This window comes from Leucopleurus acutus (assembly GCF_964270905.1).
Source record: "Leucopleurus acutus genome assembly, chromosome: 20".
Classification (NCBI taxonomy): Eukaryota; Metazoa; Chordata; class Mammalia; order Artiodactyla; family Delphinidae; genus Leucopleurus; species Leucopleurus acutus.
Window position 1 is genome coordinate 10195036 of NC_139162.1, and position 20379 is coordinate 10215414.

The 20379-nt window shown below is 46.0% G+C and overlaps 1 protein-coding gene across 1 annotated transcript in view; it reads right to left on the minus strand.

The window, feature by feature from the left end:
- The window catches only part of VAT1L (vesicle amine transport 1 like), a gene marked incomplete at both ends in the record, with an annotated part of 145323 nt that overhangs the window by 70990 nt on the left and 53954 nt on the right, over window positions 1-20379 (minus strand). The window contains 3 exons of the mRNA XM_082862511.1: window positions 1935-1990; window positions 4145-4248; window positions 12073-12215. Of these exons, the coding sequence (XP_082718637.1) occupies window positions 1935-1990; window positions 4145-4248; window positions 12073-12215 (303 nt within the window). The remainder of the gene's footprint in view (window positions 1-1934; window positions 1991-4144; window positions 4249-12072; window positions 12216-20379) is intronic.

Below are 20379 nucleotides of genomic sequence, written 5' to 3' on the forward strand. Positions count from 1 at the left end.
CTTGGATCGAGCGAGTAAGAGCTCTGGATTTGGAGTCAGACTGCTCTCGAAATGTTGACTTCATTTGCTATTATCGTCATCGTTAGGATCTAAAAGCAAATGGCATGTGAACGCAAGCTCCCCGTAAGAGTTTTAAGGGGGAACACCATTAGGATAGCTGAGGGAGAAATTCCTGTATGCTTCCAAATATGCCTTTAATTTCTAAGCCTTTCTCCAATGTATAGAAGAAAATGCCTTTCTAGAACCTTCCAGAACAAAGTCATCACCCCACTCCTCAGCATGCCCTACCTTCAGTTTGCTTCTAACTGAACAACTGACATTGAACCCGGCCTCTGAAAGGGAACAGTCTTTATTCCTGACCCCCAGCTATAAAGCCTTCTGGTAATCAGCACCCTTGCTTTAAGCAGGAGAATCTTACCCTCCATTGTGGCTGTTTTCACGAGCGCCTTCCCTGAACGTGGGCACACGACAATTATTTCATTAACGCTGTGTGTTGTGATTGTGCACGTAGGGGAGAAAGGGAAAACACTTCTTACAATTGTATGTAATTTGGGACCAATTTGGTTCCCTACAGCAGGCCGTCAGCATCATGTTAATTGCAGCCACAGCAACAAAACAGCTGCGAGTGACACAAAGCCTGTCGTCAGGGGACGCGCTCCAGACAGCATCATCCTTCACTAGACTCCATTCTTGCTCCCCTGTTCATCCCGGAGTTGCAATAACCTTGACCTGAACTTTAAAGCTCAAGTGCAAACCGAGGCCCTTTAATTCTAGTCTCACAGGGCCGGGGGTACTAATCATTCCAGAATCAGGGAGTGTTTGGAGAGGAAGCCTTTGGCAGCCAGTGCTGGCACTTTGGGGGCATATGAATATCCCACAGTGCCACAAAGAGTCAATTCTAAACCCCTTTCCCTGGCTTTGTCTGACCACCCTATTCACCATGCTTCCACCCCATTCTTCTGTCTTCTACTTCAGCACCCTGCTTTCATCCCTTCCAGAGATTTTATGACTATTTACAATCATCTTATTAATATGTGTTACTTATTTCATCATCTCCTTCATTAGAACGCAAGAGTCCCGAGGGCCTCAAATGCATCTGTCTCATTTGCTGTGGTACCCTGGTGCCTGGCACAGCACCACAAGTAGTAGGTGTTCAGAAGATGCTTGCAAAGCGAGTGAATCCATCAGTGCCTCACTGGCTGCTAAGGAGGCTAAGAGGAGGGAGGACAAAGGCAAGCTCTGATGAGACATGGCGGCCCCTGTGGTGGGGACAGGCGTAAACATGGAAGTTCAAGCCCAGATTAGTTTAATTCTAGTAAGTGTGGCTCCAGGTGGGAATGTAGACCTGAGGAGGTTCGTGGTGGGGCCAGTGCCCAGGGATGCAGCTTCACAACTGCAGACACAATAACCACTGTGTTCAGAGCATGAGCACGTAAGCTAGTGGTTCACACACTTGCCTGTGTCAAAAAATCACCCCAGGAGCTTGCGAAAAGTGTTGAGTTCTATTGTCTCTCCAAGCCAGTAGGATGGGGCTACAGAGAAATCTCAAGTAGCCCTAGAGACCCGGTCAGAAAGTGGCCAAACTGAAAGGCTGGTCTCTCTGTGGACCAAGTAAAGTGCACGAATGCTAAGTTTATTCTCGACCAGTGATTAAAAATACCAACACTTAAACAATCTCTGTTGAAATCAAAATAGTTTTCTGGAGTTTCTCGGGCACTCTCATTTCTCTGCTTCATTTGGACAAAAGTGGCCCAAGTCACAGTCCTGTCCATGTGTGGTGAGCAGGTTGAGAATGCAGGCTTTCTTGCAAATGAATGATGCAGATGAAGGCCAAACAAGATTTAGGCTATTTGGTCCATGTCCTTAGATGGAAGAGCTTACAACATGCCAAGCACCACACCACCAGCGTACTTTGGACGTGCATGGATACTTACTGATTTTGCAAAGCTAAAGAAGCTCTTGGTCTCTCCAGTCACCATGTTGGATGAACCTGCAAGTGGAAGATTCCCAAATCAAGCTAACGAAAATCAACATCTCTTGCTTTGCATGGAAGAATGGCAGTTGTCTGGCCCAGAACTGTCAAGAACTTGAAAGGAAATTTAGGTCAGCCTTGGAAAAATAAGGGAATTGGAGGGGGTGGTTGGTGTTGAGTTGACTTAATTTTAACTAAGTATCACTGGATCAGAGAGGAAGTAACATTTCTCAAGGTGACTATTTCATAACGTTGGACAATAGGTCACGTGGCAAAAATGTGATTTAAGCCAACATTCTAATAAAATGATGAGTTGCCGAAATGTCTTGTTGGTGCCATTCTCTGAGACCGAGAAATGAACTCCTTTGTGAGATCACTTTATGGCATGAATTGGATTCCTCGGCAAGTGAGGGGCTTGGGGAGCTGACCTTGGCTGGGCAATTAAGTAGTGGAGAGAGGCGGGGCTGAATTAGAATTTAGATGGATGGAAAGATGGGGTCCAGAGGAGCAGATGAGGTGAAAATAGGTTCACAAGCCAAGGAAATGGTGTGACCCACGTGTAAGCTCCAAAGAGGTCTGGGCAGAAAGGTGCAAACCACTTGAGACCAATGGTGTGGGAAACGGAGCCTTGCTGATGGGAACAAGCAATATTCAGAGTTAAGACAGGAAGTCGAGTTAGGAAAGATTCCCTAACATGCTCTTACAGAAAGGAAAAACCCCTTTCTGCGGTTCTGGGTTGGGTGAGGGTTAAGAGATACTATACCCTGGTGGTGCCTTTTCAGCGACTTTTCTGCCTTCCCCCCACAGATTTGGGAGTAAGTTCCTCTCAGAGAACCGTTAAATGAAAACACAATGTATGTCTTAAACTTAGTTCTTTGGCCTTGGTAAACTAGTAGCCAGTTAATCACTGCTTCTCCTTTTATAGGGTGACTTTTACAGGGTGCAGGCTTCACAGCACTAGGTTTTGATTACTTAGTAGTCACGTAATTGATGTAATAAATTAGATACTCGTGATATGATCAAGTTGTGTACACCAAAATGACGTCATGGAACTGGGGCAAAAATAGAACCAGTAAATGAATAAGGATGGGTAAAATGCTCATCTGTATTTGACTCACGTGTTAGTCATAGCCAATATCCCTACACTGACGTTTATAGCTTCTCTTATCAATAGTAATAATTTAAAAACTGCATCTACCACTAAAGACTTTCAAATACATGGCCGCTACTCATAATGCCAGAACACTCCAGCAATGAAAGTTTCCTCCTTCTCTGTCACAGTGATCTGATGATGACAAAATGATGCTTGACTACTTATACCTCTCAGATATCTGTTTTATAAGATTCTCAGCTAATAGTAGGGAAATGAGTATTTTTTTCTGAGTTATGCAGAACTAAGGCTCAATTTTCTACTCTGCTTCCATGGGACAGAGTGCCAAAAATCTCAAGCATTGGAGAGCTCCAAGATCATTTGGCTTTGGGATGCGACATCTGGCTTCAGATACGCTTTTTTCTTTGCAGAGACTAATGTTTAAATTGTTTTACCTGCCTATGACAAAGAGAAGAAGAGGGGGGAGAGGAGTCTCTGGGGTCTCAGTCTGCTGGAGAAAACCTGCTCCCAGATGTCTCTCATGAATCCTCCCAAACCCAAGAGCATATAAGTGAATTAGAGGCAGACATGGGCTCTATCCATCCAGGGCTTCTGTCTTGATTGGGACATACAGGAGTAGTTTAGAGGAAGGAGATTCTGCACCTTGCAACTTCATCTCCAATAGTGAAGATCCTCCCTTTTAAAACCACCACATCCTAGCCACTCTTCTCCATCCTCTTATGGGTGTTTTATTGCTTCATTTTTGTAACTTCCTTTGAAGCTATTAGTATTTTCCACATGTGCCTCCTTCTGTGGGTCGAGTCCCATCTTGTCACTACCTTGGCTTGGCCTTGCTTTATTTCTTTTAGAATGAGAAATGCTCATGGGATAATAGGGCCGTAGGCACTTTTATAATTGAGAACAGTAGCAATACTATAGAAAATATTAAAATACTAACATCATCCCCATCTCATTACGCCAGCATATCAACACATCTCATTTTTCAGAGCCCCTTGTAAGCACACGTGCGTTGAGGTGCTGCCTGTCGCCGACCATGTCCCCTGCTTCTGTTTAGCGCTCACCATATAAAATGTAGGTTCCCAGTGGTTTGAGAAGGCTGAGACCTTTTCCAGTGTTGTCCCCACAGAGGCAATCCAAAACAATGTCCACTCCTTCAGCAGAGATTCTAAATGGTGAGAAGACAAAGTAAAATAGTGTAACCTGTCAGGGACCAAACTGTCAACCCCTTTTCCTTCCTCTGTCATACTGTTTTCTGCCAGAATCAGGAACAGAGAGAGCTCTGGGAGTAGAAATAAATAGGGCAGAAGCCCGGGAGGTGGATGTATCCTCCTGAGTCCAACTCTGAGAATTTCACAGAGCCGCAGACAGCTAAGAACCTGGCTGATGGTGCCAGCAGAGAACATCACAGTCAGTCTGACCGCCTTGCTCAACTTCTCTGAGCCTCAGCTTTCTCCTTTGTAAAGTGGAGCTAGCGGGACTTCCCTGGTGGTCCAGTAGGTAAGGCTCCGCACTCCCAATGCAGGGGGCCCGGGTTCGATCCCTGGTCGGGGAACTAGATCCCACATGCCTGCAACAACTAAGAAGTCCTCATGCTGCAACTAAGAAGTCTGCATGCCACAACTAAGGATCCCGCATGCTGCAACGAAGATCCAGCATGTGCTGCAACTAAGACCTGGAGCAACCAAAAAATAATAAAAATAAATAAATTAAATAAATATTTTTTAAAAGTTGAAAAAGTAAAATAAAGTGGAGCTAGCATGTTTCTTTGTGCTAAGAATGAAGTGAGGTGGCAGATGTGGTGCTTGGCCCATTGCCAGCCACATAATAGTTGCTCCGTAAGTCAATCAACAGCTCATATTTGTGGAAATTGGGGTGTGTGCCAGGCTCTGTCCACGGTGCTGAACAGTGAAAACCAGCAAGCTCCCTGTCTTCATGGGGCTTCCGGTCTACCAAGGATTGGCTTTCTTCCCTCTCCACCTCCCTTCTCAGTGAAGCTATAAAGGCACGTTAATTTAACTTGCAAACTTCTATTTGTCCAATCTCCAGGTTCAACCTATAAACATACTCCTAGAGGAAAAGGGTTAAATAAATCCTACAGTGATGGAGGGCTGCAGAGGGAATCCACATTTGTACTCTATTAGGAAGAAGATCCCTTCTTCCATTCATTTATTTATACATTTATTAATTCACTGGCTCATGCACTTAACGAACATCTACTGGGCTCTGGGGGTTGTAGGGGATATGTTCCTGCCTACAGAGTTCCCAGCTCTGGCTGGGCCACGCTCTGCTCAGACAAGAATGGCCCTTCCTCAGACTGGTGCCTTTGCAGGGTTGCCTTGTCTTAGCACACTGCTCACTTTTTCTACCCCCCCTTCCCCCAGCAGAGTTCAGGAGCTGCCACTAACTGACGCCAACAGCTTTGTCCAGAGTGCCACCAGCTAGGAAATTACACGCGCGTCTCCTGGGTTCATACACTAAGTCAACTGCTCCATGCCCCTGAGAGCTGAGTCTTTTTTTTTTTTTTAATGTGGAGCGCCTCACGAATTTGTGTGTCATTCTTGCACACGGGCCATGCTAATCTTCTCTGTATTGTTCCAGTTTTAGTATATGTGCTGCTGAAGGGAGCACCTGAGTCTTGATATGAATGTGCCCTTCAAAAGCCCTCAGGTCTTAACCAAAATCCAGCGCATTACAAAGGCTCTTCCAAAGTGATCAGCTTAGCTTCCCACCCAATAGTGTGCTTATCTCATGGGTGTGTCCGTTCAAGTCCCATCTGTAAATTCGTAACCAGGGAGTTAGGCCAGTGGATCTCAAACCTGCATGTGTGTCAGAATCTCCTGGAGGGCTCATTAAGGTACAACTGTGATTTGCCCTCCCTCTCCCTCTGCTCCTAGCTCTGATGTACTTGGGGTGGGGTGGGGCCCAAGGATCTGCATTTCTAAGAAGTTACCAGATGTTGATGCTGCTGATTCCAGCTCCACACTTTGGAAACCAGTTACTCAGGGGTCGAGGCAGCCTTGTTTTTCTTTTAGTAGTAATTAATTTATTCCTTACGTATTTAGCACTGGCACCGCACTAGGCACAGGGGGTATCATGGTGAGCCCACACAGATTTGATTTCTCCCCTTTTAGAGGTTACATTAGGCAGACATCAATCAATAGTTAAACAAATAAAAATTAAATTGAAAGTGAATGGGGTCTAGTGTCACAAAGGTACTATGAAGCTGTTCAAATTGAGGCTTTGCCCAATCAGGGCTGCCAGAGAAGATGTCCCTGGGGAAGTGACGAGTGGCAGTTGGAGGAGGTAGGTAGGGAAAGAGTGGTGGGAACAGTGTTCCAGGCGGAGGGAACAGCATGTGCAAAAGCCCCATTCGGGAGGAGCCTGGTAGGCTGGAAGACTGCAGTAAAGAAGGTGCGAGGGAGCTTGCTGCACGGTGAGGCTGGAGAGGCAGGCGGGAGGTCTGAGTACACGCTCTGAGGGGGGCTCTGGGCTGGGCTGCAGACCCACTGATCAGCTCCCCACCTTGCATCGTAGGCCGGGTAGCTATGCACCTGTTTTTCTCACTTTGACCAGACCCATTTTTGCCAAGTTTGCTCCCTCCTGTGGAAGCGAGATCCTGCTCTGCTTCTCCTAGACAGCCCGCCTGGGCCATCAAGTCCTCCCCTGAACTTCATTTCCCTGACATCTCTCCCCTTTCCCGAAGGATGCTGCGCGTGCGTAGGGGCAGCCTCCCATATGTGAGGCTGTGCACGCCTTCCAGGGAACCCCCGATGGACCCGCCCGTCGCTTCTCCTCACTTCGTGCCAGATGCTCCTCATATCCATAGTCTGCTTGTGGGTCCACGTTCTCTCCTCTGCCAATCACATCTCCTTGCGCTAGCTGCCCCGCCTCGGCCTGTTCCTCTCTCCTGTGGACTATGGTTCTGCAGAAATGCAGGGCACGCCCACAGCAATGGGTGACCATGAGCTCTGCGCACTTCCCCATCCTCACCTCCCACTAACCACGCCAGACAGACCTTCTAGCTGTTCCTAAAGTCCCACATTCAGGAGCACCTACTGTGTGCCAGGCACAGCGCTGAGCCTTCCTAAGTCTCATCTCATGACACCTCATGCCAACCCTGAGACTCAGGGCCTTTGTTATACCCATTTGATGGATGAGGAAACTGAGGCTTAGTGGGGTCAGGTGACTGCGGGAAATCGGCGGACCCTGGTTTGATCCATCACATCCAGAAACTAAGTGAGGGCCCCAGAGATGGAGTAGGGTTTTATAGGGTGGGCTGTGGCCAGCCCAGGGGTGACCACCACTGCCACTTCTAGCTCCCAGCGACGGCTGAGCAAAGCTGGGGGTTGCTCTACTGGGCTTTACACTGGAAGGCCTGCATATCCAGGCCACCTGCTTCTCCCACATCTCTCTTGGCATTTCTATAGCTGAATCAGGCAAGACAGGGTTTGGCCATGCACAGGGGTCAAATAAGCCACAAATTCACTCCCCGTTGCTGTCATTGCATCCTTTAGGAGGTCAGTGGTGCACTGGGGGCCAAGAGGCGGGGAGGAGATGGATTCTGTGGAAGAGAAGCTGGGTAGAGGCAGGTGTCACTCCCAGGGCCCTGAGGGCGAGGACACTGTGCTGTAGAAGTCAAACCTTTAAGCAGACATTGCTCCCTTAGAGGCCAGCAATGTCCCTTCAGGTGAGAGTTGCAGAATTGAAAAGCGCTCCATCCCCTGTTCAGTCCTTATAAGCCCAATCAGTGGATCAGACTGAACTGGATAGTGGGTCTACTTAAATTGCTCCAGACCCCGCAAGTAAGCTTGGGTCAGGTCCTCCCTTGGTCATCCTTACACTGAAAAGCACCTTAGCAGCATCTTTTTTCTTGCGGTATGCGGGCCTCTCACTGTTGTGGCCTCTCCCGTTGCAGAGCACAGGCTCCGGACGCGCAGGCTCAGCGGCCATGGCTCACGGGCCCAGCCGCTCCGCGGCACGTGGGATCTTCCCGGACCAGGGCACGAACCTGTATCCCCTGCATCGGCAGGCGGACTCTCAACCACTGCGCCACCAGGAAAGCCCCTTAGCAGCATCTTTTAATGGAATAATCATGAATATCACAAGCAGAGCAGGTAGCCCATCAGAGGCACAGAGGACATCCTCATTTTTAAGCTCACCCCCGCTCCCCAATTTCTGGGAGTGTCTGCCTTGCCTGCATTTGTGTAGTCGTAATTACATAAAAGCAGAGAGGGTAAGGGCAGAGGGTTAAAGGCAACAGCTCCTATTCTGCTTTCTCCCTCTGTCGTAAATCTCTGCAGACTTAAACAGCAAACAGAAATAGCCGCAGCTCAGAGATTCTCTGGGCCAAATTCAGCATCAAGATATTTTGGGATTGCTGATCCGAGACTTTCCTATCTGTCCTTCCTTGGTCCCCAACCCCTCGCTCCTTTATTGAGAATACTGCCTCTTTGCTTCCCATCCACTCGGATCAGTGGAGAATTTCTCTTGAGTGGTGGTAGTTGCAATAGAGCCGTTACTGGGTAAGCAGCCCTTCAACTTTGTCGAGAAATTAATTCCCCTTTACTGTAACTTTCATTTCCAGTTGGGTCCTTGGCTCTCCACACAATTCTTCTCGTTCAGACTTCCCTTTCTCTGAGAACTCATCTGTGCCTTAGCTTTAACCATCACCTCCAAGCTCATGACAGAGGGATGAGGTGATGTCAGAGTGCCCAGCACTGTGCCTGGTGCACAGTAGGCTGCTTAGTAAAAGTTTACTATTGACGGTTCCCACGTGCACGTAGTACCACTTCTAGGAATCCTTTCTTGATCGCTTTCTCTGTTCTCTCCTGGTGGCTAGACTCTTGTTAATTTCCACTAGGTCTCAGTTTCTTTATATAAGATAAGGAATTTTCATCTTTCAGGATGCACCTACAATGATCTCACTGAAATGCTCAGCAGAGTGGGAGGAGACAGACAAAGCCTGGTGCCCCCCTCGCCTTGCCTGGAACTCGCTCCCTACCTCTCTGTACGGACTAAAAGAGTTCCCACTCTTCAAGCACCTCCTTGGGGCTATCCACCTTGGCGTGCTCTCTGGTCTTTCTTCCCTCTTTATTTTTAAAGCCCATACAGTCAGATGCACACAATTCAAGGCTTCTAACTCTTCCACTTGGTTTCAAGCATCCTCTTCTCTCTCCTCCGGAACAGAGAAGGGGGAAGTGACATAAAGGTTATGTCTGTATTATATATATTTTTTCCCCTATTCCCTTTATAATGCCTGGCTCTAGGATGCAAACATATTCAAAAGAAGCTTACTGAGTGACTGGTTGATAAAAGAATTTTCATCCCAAGAAATTTTATGTTATTATTTTTTCTAGTTGATTACACACAACACAGTGTGTTGTGTTACACAGTGTGTTACACAGTGTAACAAACAATATCCGTGATCAGAAAAGGAAGACAAATCACTCAGCATTCCACTCCTATTGCATCTCAGTGGGTGGATTTTTCTTCCCCCTTCATTTTATGCCCTCACGCGCCAAGAATTTATACAAAGCTGTGATCACAGTGTAGCTGGAATTTGGCATTCTGCTTTTTTTCCACTCAATATGCTACCACAGGTATTTTTTTCATTTTCTGACAGAGTCTCCATAATTACCATTTTTTAAGGGGCTGCATAATACTCAAGTGTGTGGGTGTAGTGTAATCTACCAAACCGTTTCCCTTCTGTTGATAGTGGGGGCTGGTTCTGAATTTTCGCTTTTACAGACAATGCTGTAATTCACCCTGTCGTCATGTCCTGAGCACCTAACAGTGAAGCAGGAGCAGTGCTTGGGTCTGCAGCAAGCAGGGTGGACCCGTGACTTTTATTTTCTTTCGGATTATATCCTGAGCGTAGGATTCGTGGGACAGAGAGTACAAACGTATTTGCAGCTTCCCAGTCATTTTTAGGCTAATCCCAGAATCTCTACTTAAAAATGTAAGGAAGGAACTGTTGGAGGTCACGTGTGCAGGAAGGTGGTGGGCAGGTGGGTCTCAGATGCTTCTGCTCTTCCGACATCAGAAGAAGTCACTGAATCTGGAGCTAAAGGCAGCAGGTCAAGGACACTGAGGGGATGGGGGATGGTGGAGCTACCTGGGACATGGGGACAGCAGAGGCTCCCTGCTTATGGCCTCTGTCACTTCTTCAGAAGAGCCGCCACCTCCCGACCCTCCTCTCCACTATCACACACATCCTCTGACCACAGCCTCCAGCTGCACTAGTCTCCTTTCACATTCTTGAATTGACCAAGTCTTTCCTGACCCCGGGCCTTAGCACATGCCATTCTCCTTGGTCAGAAATGCTCTTCCTTTGGCCAAATTCTCAGCCCTCAGTTCTCAGCCCAGATCTCACTTGTTGATGGATGACATGTCTGATTTCCCCATTTGCCTGTTTATTTCACCAGCGCCTTGCATTTCTCCACCAAAGCACATATCAGAAGTAGAAATCAATGAATTTTTAAAATATCTCTTGTCCCTTCTTCCCAGCGAGGCTCCAGGCTCCATGAAGACAGTGATTCTCAAGGTGGTTTCTGCTGGATCTCCTGCCCTAGCAGAGCACCTGCTAGGTACTCAGTATTTGTTAAGCAGGTCAGTGCAGGAACAGAGGAAAGGATGCTTGAAGAAATATCTCTTAAGAGGGTGAAAGGAAAGGTGGCTGAAGGGAAAGTGGTAGTTCATTTTCCAGACCACAGCTTGAAAGATGCAAGTTAAAGGAAGGAAGTTTATAAAAGTAGGCAAAGATATATTCTGGAAGTCTTTACAAACTACTGTACATAAAATAGATAAGCAACAAGGATTTACTGTATAGCACAGGGAACTCTATTCAATATCTTGTAATAACTTATAATGGAAAATAATCTGAAATATATATGTATGTATAACATACATATACCTGAAACTAACACACTATTGTAAATCAACTATACTTTAAAAAAAAATGCCTGCAATCTCTGGACATCTGAGAAACGGGTGGTAAATTTCCAATATCTAGCTTTAAAGCTTTCTTCTCACATCACATGGGAAATACGGGGGCAACCTTAAATGACACGCAAATCTTGACACTCAAAATTTTTTTTTAAATTTGAGAATTCAGACCGTCAGAAGACTCTCCTTTCCGAAAAACTTCCCAAGTTTCACCTAATCTGGTCTAAATCTATCACTTCAAACAACCAGATCTCCCATCCTCCAACCCTTCAATTTTTCATCTTAATCAGTGATTTGGAGGAAATTGTTTCTTTGTTATGATGCTATGCTAGCCGGACAACTTAATTCCTTTGTACCTTCTGATTTTGTGCTGGAGAATGAAAATACAGAACCAGTGGCTCTGGGACATCTCTGAATCCCCCCAGGAGCTGTGAGTGGAGCAGAGCCTGGGAATCAGCAGGGGTGACACACACACATCACCTGAAAGCATGGCGGCAGCTGGGTGTTCCATCTGATTTCCTGTGTTGACATGCACAGGGCCGTAAGGATCATAGGTGGAACATGGATCATGTTATAAAGCAGCGTCTCCCCTGGGGAGACCACAACAGCCAGCAGATGGATGTCCCCTCCCGTTCATTCTCTGTGAAGCACCAGTAACTCTTCCAAACCCAAATCTCATCATGTCACCACCTTGGTCTTTTGGTGGCTCTCAGTCACACCCAGGTTGGAGTCCACACTCCCTGGGGCTGTTACATGAATGAATGAGAAGTAAACTTCTCTGTGCTAAGGTAGTGTTATAGGAGCTCTCACAATTGAGCTTTGTAACTTGACTGCTCTGTTCCTCAGGTTTATCGTCTCCAAAATGGGGATAATAATAAGGTTGTTGAGAGGATTAAATGAGTGAATACATGTGAAGTAGCACAGGACTAGTAATATATATGTTTCCAATTATGATTGCTATTAGCCCTCCTCTAAATGAACGCTCCTGTTCCTTAAGAGAGAAGTGCAGGGACCATCCTGGTGCTCTTTATAGCAAACATCTCACCTTTTCACTTCCTGCACGTAGTCTGCATTTCTGTCAAAGAGATGAGTCACGGAGTCTTTGATGGCTTCGTGCTTGAAAGTAGAAGCTGTTCCAAAGACAGTCACATTGGGGACAGTGGAGCACAGCTGAGCCACAGCTTGGCCCTGGGAGTGAAATACAACAGACAAGTCACACAAGAGAGCTACCATCCAGCAGCTAGTCCCACTGGGTGGAGAGCAGGATTTCTCAGCCTTGCCGCTGCTGACCTTTTTGGGCTGGATTAGCCTTTGTTGCGGGGGGGTTGAACTGTTCATTGTGAGATGTTTAGCAGCATCCCTGGCCTCTACCTACTAGGTATCAGCAGCAAGCCCCCAGTTGTGACAGCCAGCAATGTCTCCAGACATTTCAGAATGTCCCCTGGGGACGAAATTTCCCTTGGCTGAGAACCACTGGTGCGGAGGAAGGCGAGCCAGCAAAACCCCAGTACCAAGACATACAACTGTTATTCAGCCATATCGACCCTCAGGCTCTCCGTTTATAAATTAGCACTAATACTGCCTGCTCCCTAGGATCTTGGAGGATGTCTTAGTTTGGATTTCCCAGAAGCAGATTCTGAGGCAAGGATTTGAGAGTAAGTTCTTTATCTGGAATAGGATCGCAGGAAATACCAGGGTAGAAGGCAGCCAATAAAGGGTGTGTTTATCAAGTCAGTATCCAGCACGCTAACTGGAACTCAATCCCTCTGAGGACCTCCATGAGCAAGTGTAGAATACGCCTCGGACATATCCAAACCAAGTGGTGAGGACGCTGGAGTATTTATCCACCAAATTTCTGTCTGATACCGGTTGAGGGCTGCTTCTGCAGCAGTGACTCTTAGGCACGTCTTTGTCCTCAGAGGCCAAACGTGCTTCCACAGCCAGTCAGGAGCCCTAAGTAAGCAACCTTCAGCACGTTGAGTGCAGAAAAGGTACGGTGTGGCTGACAGCATCTGCTACAGGGGGCGTTAAATGAGGCAACAAGTAACATAGGTCCAGCACCTGGCACAAAACACGACACTTAATAGGTAAGCAATCTTAATCATCTGTACCCCTTATTGGCTTATTACACCCAGGGCTGAGATGTCCAGGTGTATAAAGAAAATGCCATTGCATGAGGTTTAAATCTCGAATGGTCCAAGAGAAATCACAGATGTAGTTAGGAATGGTTAATCTTCCCGTATCCTTTTTCAGTGTCGTTAGAAGTTTAAGTCATTGGACAAAATACTGTGATCGTGTGCGTTCAGAAACCTTCCAGTAAAACCCAGGTTGCTGCTAATTAAGATGCATCCTAAAACCAAGTACTGTCTCTCTGCAGTGTTCCATCTACCATCTTAAGAAGGCAGAAATTATTAAGGAGGGAAATTATTCTACCAGAGGCATCTGTGATATGAATTACAGCCTCTCACTTTATTTACGTGTCTTCATGTTGGCAGACTCAATCAGGTTGGAAGGTCAATTTGTGGAAACGTGATTTTTCCCAGCATTTGCTATTAGAGGCAATATTGAGAGAATCAGAGAATGTCAGAGTTGCAGGATCATCCAGTTACCCCCTCCTTATTGTTTTATAGACCAGGGAGAGGGGACTCTGAAAGGTTAAGGTAACCCAATTCTTCAGAGGCAGACCTGAGATTCAAAGCAAGGTCTCTTGACTTCCAGCTACTGCCATTTTCTATTATGCCATGCGTGCTGTCTACTTATTTTGGCATTTAAAGCTAAGCAGACTTTTAAGTTGCTGCCTAAAATAGACACATTACTGACACACTCACTTGGAGGTCAATATTTCAGAACATGGGCGTGAACCTGAGACTCCAGACAGGCTATAGTTCTCTGTTCTAAGAAGAGCTTTGGTATTTGGTTAAATTTTTTATCCCCTGATTTTGAAGAACAAAAAAAGGGACTCTCCTTCCTAGTGAGTGTAAATATCATCAACCACCATGACGATCCTCAGAAATTCGACAGGGCTTGAGCTAACCTTGTTAGTTCTGGCGTGGGAGCTTAGAACTGGTCCTCATAGCCATGTGGCCCCTCCTCTGTCCTTAAGCAAACCTGACGTTTATCCACTCAACTCCTTTTCAAATTCCTACTATGTGCTACCTCATCACACTGTGCTGTAGATGCTGGAGCAGCAGAGATGCCTGATACATCTTAATCTCTATCTCTAGTCCCACCGAGTCCCAGACTTGTGTACTGAAGTACCATTTTGGCATCTGTCTTCACCTGGCTCTCCAGGAACCACACATCAAATTCAACTCATCCAAAACATAACTCATGGCTATCTCCAAATGAGTTACTCCTCATATTAGCTTGCTAGGGCTGCCAGAACAAAGTACCGCAAACTGGGCAGCTTAAAAAACAGAACTTTATTGTTTCACAGTTCTGGAGGCTAGAGGTCTGAAATCAAGGTATCAGCAGGGTTGGCTCCTTCTAATGGCTGTGAGGGAGGGATCTGATCCAGGCATCCCTCCCTGGCTTGTAGGTGGTGGTGTTCTCCCTAGGTCTCTTCACATTGGTCTTTCCTCTATGCCAATCTGCGTCCACATTTCCCATTCTTGTAAGGACACCAGTTATATTGGATTAGCGCTCACCCTCATGACCTCATTTAACTTGACCTCTGTGAAGACCCTACCTCCAAATAAGGGCCTATTTTGAGGTGCTGGGGTTTAGGATTTCAACTTATGAATTGGATGAGGGTGGGGGGACACAATTCAACCCATAACACTCCTCTCACTGCATTTGCTACCTCGGTGGATGGAACTGCGCCACTCACTCATCGCTAAAGCCAGGAATCTGGGGGTCATCCTGGACCCCTCTTCCTCCCTCTTCCCACATCCAATTAGCACCTTTGTTGTTTCCACTCAACATCTCTTGGGACTGTCACTTCCTCCCCCGGATTATGACAACACCTTTCTAACCGGCCTGGCTGTTTCCACATGCACTTCAGAGTGATTTTTCTCAAACACAACACTGAGCATTTCATTATGTGTTTCAAAGCTTCCCAGTGCCCGTCATGGCCTTCAGAATGAAATGCACACCCTTTACTTGACGGCACAAGGCCAGCCCTCTGGGATCTGACCCAGTCTACCTCACTAACATGATTGCCCTCCACTTTTCCAATATCCACTCCCTAACACACAGACGTGAGCCATCACTGACATTGGTCATGACCCTCATCCCATAGCGTACTCAGAATGAGCCTTCAACCTTATTTTACTGAGGAAGGAGCTGAGGTTTACGGAGGTTAGGGACCTGGGCCAAGGTCATTAGGGTACGATGTGGTAGACCTTGATGTGCTGTACTCACCAGCTGAGTGACCTTGAGTAAAGTACCAGCTCCTCTGATCACTTGTCTTAATATGCATTATACACAATACTATATGAACACGAAGATTGTTGTGGGATTATATGCCATTATGCATCCACGGGCTTGGAACAGTGAATGTTTAATGAACACTTGCTATCATTGCTACTGGGACTCCTGTTACTTTTTTCTTCACATTATTATGGCGATATCAGCAGTGGAAGCATGTCCACTGCCTACTCTCCAGAACGTCTCATGCTATTTTGCAGCAGTGCTGGTTTTCCCACACACCTTCCCCTTCCTGTCATGGCCTGGCCTTCCAGTGTCTTCTGCAGATCACAGCCACTCCCCCTGAGGCATATCGTCTTCTAGAAATCTTTCCCAGCATCCCAGGCAGAGTCTCTTGCCTCTTGTTGTGCCACCATTGACCTTCCTCCAGGACAGTGGCCACCGCGGCCTGCGGGGGCTGCTCCCTGACCCGTCTGTGAGCTCCAGGGGGTCAGAGACAGTGCCGCACGTGGCTCCAGACCCCAGCGCGTAGGGCAGAGTCTGGCACGGAGCAGATGTTTGGTAAACCTTGTTGAACAGATGCGTGAGAAACGAGAGGGGTTTGGTGTAATGGGGAAGCCCCTCGTCATTTTGCAGATTTCTACGTTCTTTAGCTTTGCAGAGTGGGAATAAAGCATAGGTTTAATGAGCATATCTAGTCTCTGGCCCAAGCAGAATTTTACCATTTCCGTTTTAAAGAGAAAGATACATGTGGTAGTAAAATGAAATGATATAAGTAACTGGGTTACTTACATATTTAAATTATTACGTAATATATATGAACATTATATGTGATATATAATACATAAGTGTGTTATATAATTATAGTTGGCCCTCCGTATGCATGGATTCTGCATCCGTGGAGTCAACCAACCATGGTTCGAAAATAGTCAGGAAAAAAAAAATTCCAGAAAGTTCCCTAAAGCAAAACTTTAATTTGCCACATGCTGAAAACTATTTATGTAGAATTTACATTGTATTAGGTATTATAAGTGATCTTGAGATGATTTAAAGTATACGGGAGGATGTGCATAGGTTGTATGTAAATACTACACCAAGGACTTGAGCGGCCTTGGATTTTGGTATCTGTGGGGGGAAGGGGGTGGTCTTGGGCACTACCACCCTGTGGGTACCGAGGGACAACTGTACATATAATTAGAACAATTATGTATATATAATTAGAGTAACCTATGATATGCATTATATGTGTATATGTACAATTAGTATTATATATGCATATATAATAATACCTAGCATATAATATTCCATTCGCACTATATAATTAGTATAATAATAAATTAATATTATTATATGTGCATATGTAATATACATGCACATATAACTAGCATAATATACAAGTAGTATATGTAATATTATATCATAATTCGTATTATTATATAAATAATGATGGGTAGTAAACACAAGTTCAGCACATATCTATTTACAGCATCCCTACCCCCTCTTTTAGTTCTTAAATAATTCACTCAGGCAGTGAGAGGCCCTTGCAAGATCCTCAGTGATTTTCTAAAGTGAATAACGCTCAGCATTCTGTATTTAAGCAGAGAAGTGCCGTCCCTCACGTTTATAGAAAGTCTGTACCCTCCGTTCTCCAAGTCCCGAGGTGAATGTAAGGTCAGCATCTAATTTAGCCTCATTTCTCCCACGTGCCTAGCAAATAGCGTGGACTCAGTAAATACTTGTGGAAGAAGGAGTGAGTTTTCAATAAAAAGGATTCTGCAATTTACCTGCAGACCCAGAACATAAAATGAACAAGACAATCCAGTCTCCCAGCAACAGCAGTAAATGGAGATTTGCATGTATTTGTTTTTTGTTTGTTTGTTTTTTGCGGTACGCGGGCCTCTCACTGTTGTGGCCTCTCCCGTTGCGGAGCACAGGCTCCAGACGCGCAGGCTCAGCGGCCATGGCTGACGGGCCCAGCCGCTCCGCGGCATGTGGGACCTTCCTGGACCGGGGCACGAACCCGTGTCCCCTGCATCGGCAGGCGGACTCTCAACCACTGCGCCACCAGGGAAGCCCTACTTGTTTTTAACTGATTTTCCCTTCCCTCTGTAGAATGTAAGAGCTTGGCAGCAAGGCTCTCCCTCCCTTCCCTGCATCTAACAGTGCGGCAGTAACAGCATCTGTGGTTCCTGCCTCTCACCGTGTGCCAGGTACTGGGTGAAAGTGCTTCCTTACACCCTTAAACCACTTTTGGAATACATTTTTTTTTGTTTCCCTTTTATACCTGAAAATGGGGATTCAGAGAGGGAAAGGAACCTGTCCAAGGTTATGTACCTTGTAAGTGATAAACCTGGGGTCAGACCAGCTGTCCCTGACTCCACGGCCACTCTGCTATTAGTCTTTTTGTCCATCCCACTAAGCACTCAAGTTGCTGACATGGAAATCTTAGAGAAAACCATGGGTCCTTGACATCAATATGGAAGGCTTCATCGATCCACTCCAGATAGCGTTGTCTCAGTTTAGATGGGTGAACAAATTTCAACCAACTCAGTCCTAATTCCAGGGCTGTTGGGGTCCCCTCAAGCAGAGCACAGACAGTAGGAAATGCAGGGCCAATAGTTAGAAGGGAGTTGTTTGGGGGTCCCTGAAATTTGACTCTTATCAATAGACTGGCAGTCCAAAGCAAGATCCTATTCCAGAAAAGCTGGGCACAGTAGACAAACAATTAGAGGAGCAGATACATTTATATAAAAGACTTAGTACACTGTCTGGTACATACTCAGTACTCATTAACTGGCAGTTTATAACACGACTGCTCTGGAATTAGGACTGAGACTGGTGGAAATTCTGGTTACCCACTAAGTGGGAATTCAGGATAGATGCTCCCATCAGGGCACTGAGATTCAGGCTTCAGCATCAGAGACTCAAGTAAACAGGAGACAAAGAAAGGATGGCTTAAAAGGGCCTCTGTGGGACTTCCCTGGTGGTCCAGCGGTTGGGACTCCGTGTTCCCAATGCAGGGGCCTGGGTTCCATCCCTGGTCAGGGAACTAGATCCTGCATGCATGCCACAACTAAGATCCCACGTGCCGCATCTAAGACCCAGAGCAGCCAAATAAATAAATAAATATTTTTTTAAAAAAAGGACCTCTATGATACAGATATTCTCTACCTCCTCAGCCTTGTTTGTCATCATATATCAGAACTCTAGCTTTGGAAGGACTAAGCATATGGAAAAATGCTTAGTCCTTCCTAAATGCCACCCCCTCTCACCACAGGACATTGGCACACATGCAGGTTTCACGGTCTGCAGCCCTCTCCCTTGTCTTTTCTCCTGGTTGATTCCTAGTCATCCTTATCATCTCAGTCTCTCTGTCACTTCATTGTCATTCATTCCATCATTATAGGGCTATTTCATGACTGCCGCAAATAGATTAGACACTATGAGAGGTCCTGGAAAGATAAAGGTGAATAAGTTATAGACAGTCCCTATCATTTTGGAGCTTGCATTCCCCTAGAGGCAACAGATATTTAGAAAATAAATATACTATTAAAAGTACAGTCATACACCTAAACCAATAGGGTGAGAATGCCAATTCCAACCACTGAACCACTGGGATAAGACCCCATTGGTGCGCTGCAGTCTTGCAAATATGCAGAAAATAAGGGGCATGCACTCAAGTGCATGTGGACGATGCGTTGGGGAGAGAGACTAGATGAAACGGGAACTTGAACTTGATGATCCCCGTGGTCGCTCCAGTTCCACGATTTCTAGGTCACACGGGCTGGTTCTTAGCTGGTCTAAAGAAAATCTATTTGAAAAGCCTCCCAAAGAGAATGAGAGTTTACACATTTCCCTACATTTAGTGAAAAATGGAATTTTCGATTGAGAACTTGACCATTTCCGAAATCACTTATAAAAAAAAATTAGGTTTACCTCTCCCAAGAGCTGTTTTCACATTTAAACAGCTCCTAGAAACCACAAACCATTCTAGCAGTCAAAGAATGTAAGAGAATGAGCTTGGGGATATCTAGAGAAGACGCCTGGAGGAAATGGTGAGGTCAGGTTGTTTTCCTCCCAAGAACTGTCAGTTTACTTTTTCATCTTCATCAAGGCAGAGAGGCCCTTGGACTAGGAGAGCTAAATGAATGTTATCACAAAATCTAGTACATTGGCTACCTGAGCCCTCCGTATGCCTTTCTTATGACAATACAAACTCCCACGCTGGGATTCAGACACAGGTTTAGAAATTTTTCTTTTTCCCCAGATCAGTGCTGTCATTTGCCTGCTCAACAATTCAGTTGACTCAACTGTTGTAAGAGGGGGAAGTTCACATCCCACTGTGTGGGCCAATCCACGTGACCCGCCACCAAAGGCATCAAAGAACATTCCATGTTTTCCTCTAGCACACTCTCAGAAGCAGTCAGCGCCTCTTTTTCTTTATCTCGTTTGTCGCTGCAAAACTCTTGAACCACGCATGACACTCTGTGTAACATGCATGTGCTGAGACTCTCAACAGTGAGAAGCTTCAGGGGACGGTGACTGAGGGAGGAGAGAGAGAAGGAGGAAAAAAGTGAAGATTGATTGAGACTGGCGTTCTTCAATTGCTCAAGGTGTAAGTGTGGATTTTTTTTTTTAATCCAAAAAAGCCGTAGACACATTTTTTGGGAAGCCTTGGCAGATAATATCTTCCATTGATTGATTTTATCTATTATACAGCTCAGCGCTTCTCCATATGAGCTGCCAGCACCAGCAGCGTCACCTCCTCTGGAGACCTGTTAGACATGCAGGTTCTCAGGCCCCACCCCAGACCTGAAGAATCAGAACCTCTGGGGGTGGAGCCCGGTACTCGGAGTTCAAGCCTTCCAGCAGACCCTGATGCAGCTCAAGCTGAGAAACCACTGATGTAGTTCATCCTTCATGGAGCCACTCCACTCCCCGTGATGCAGAGGCTGAGGCCCCTGGGATGCTCAGACTCTCTTAA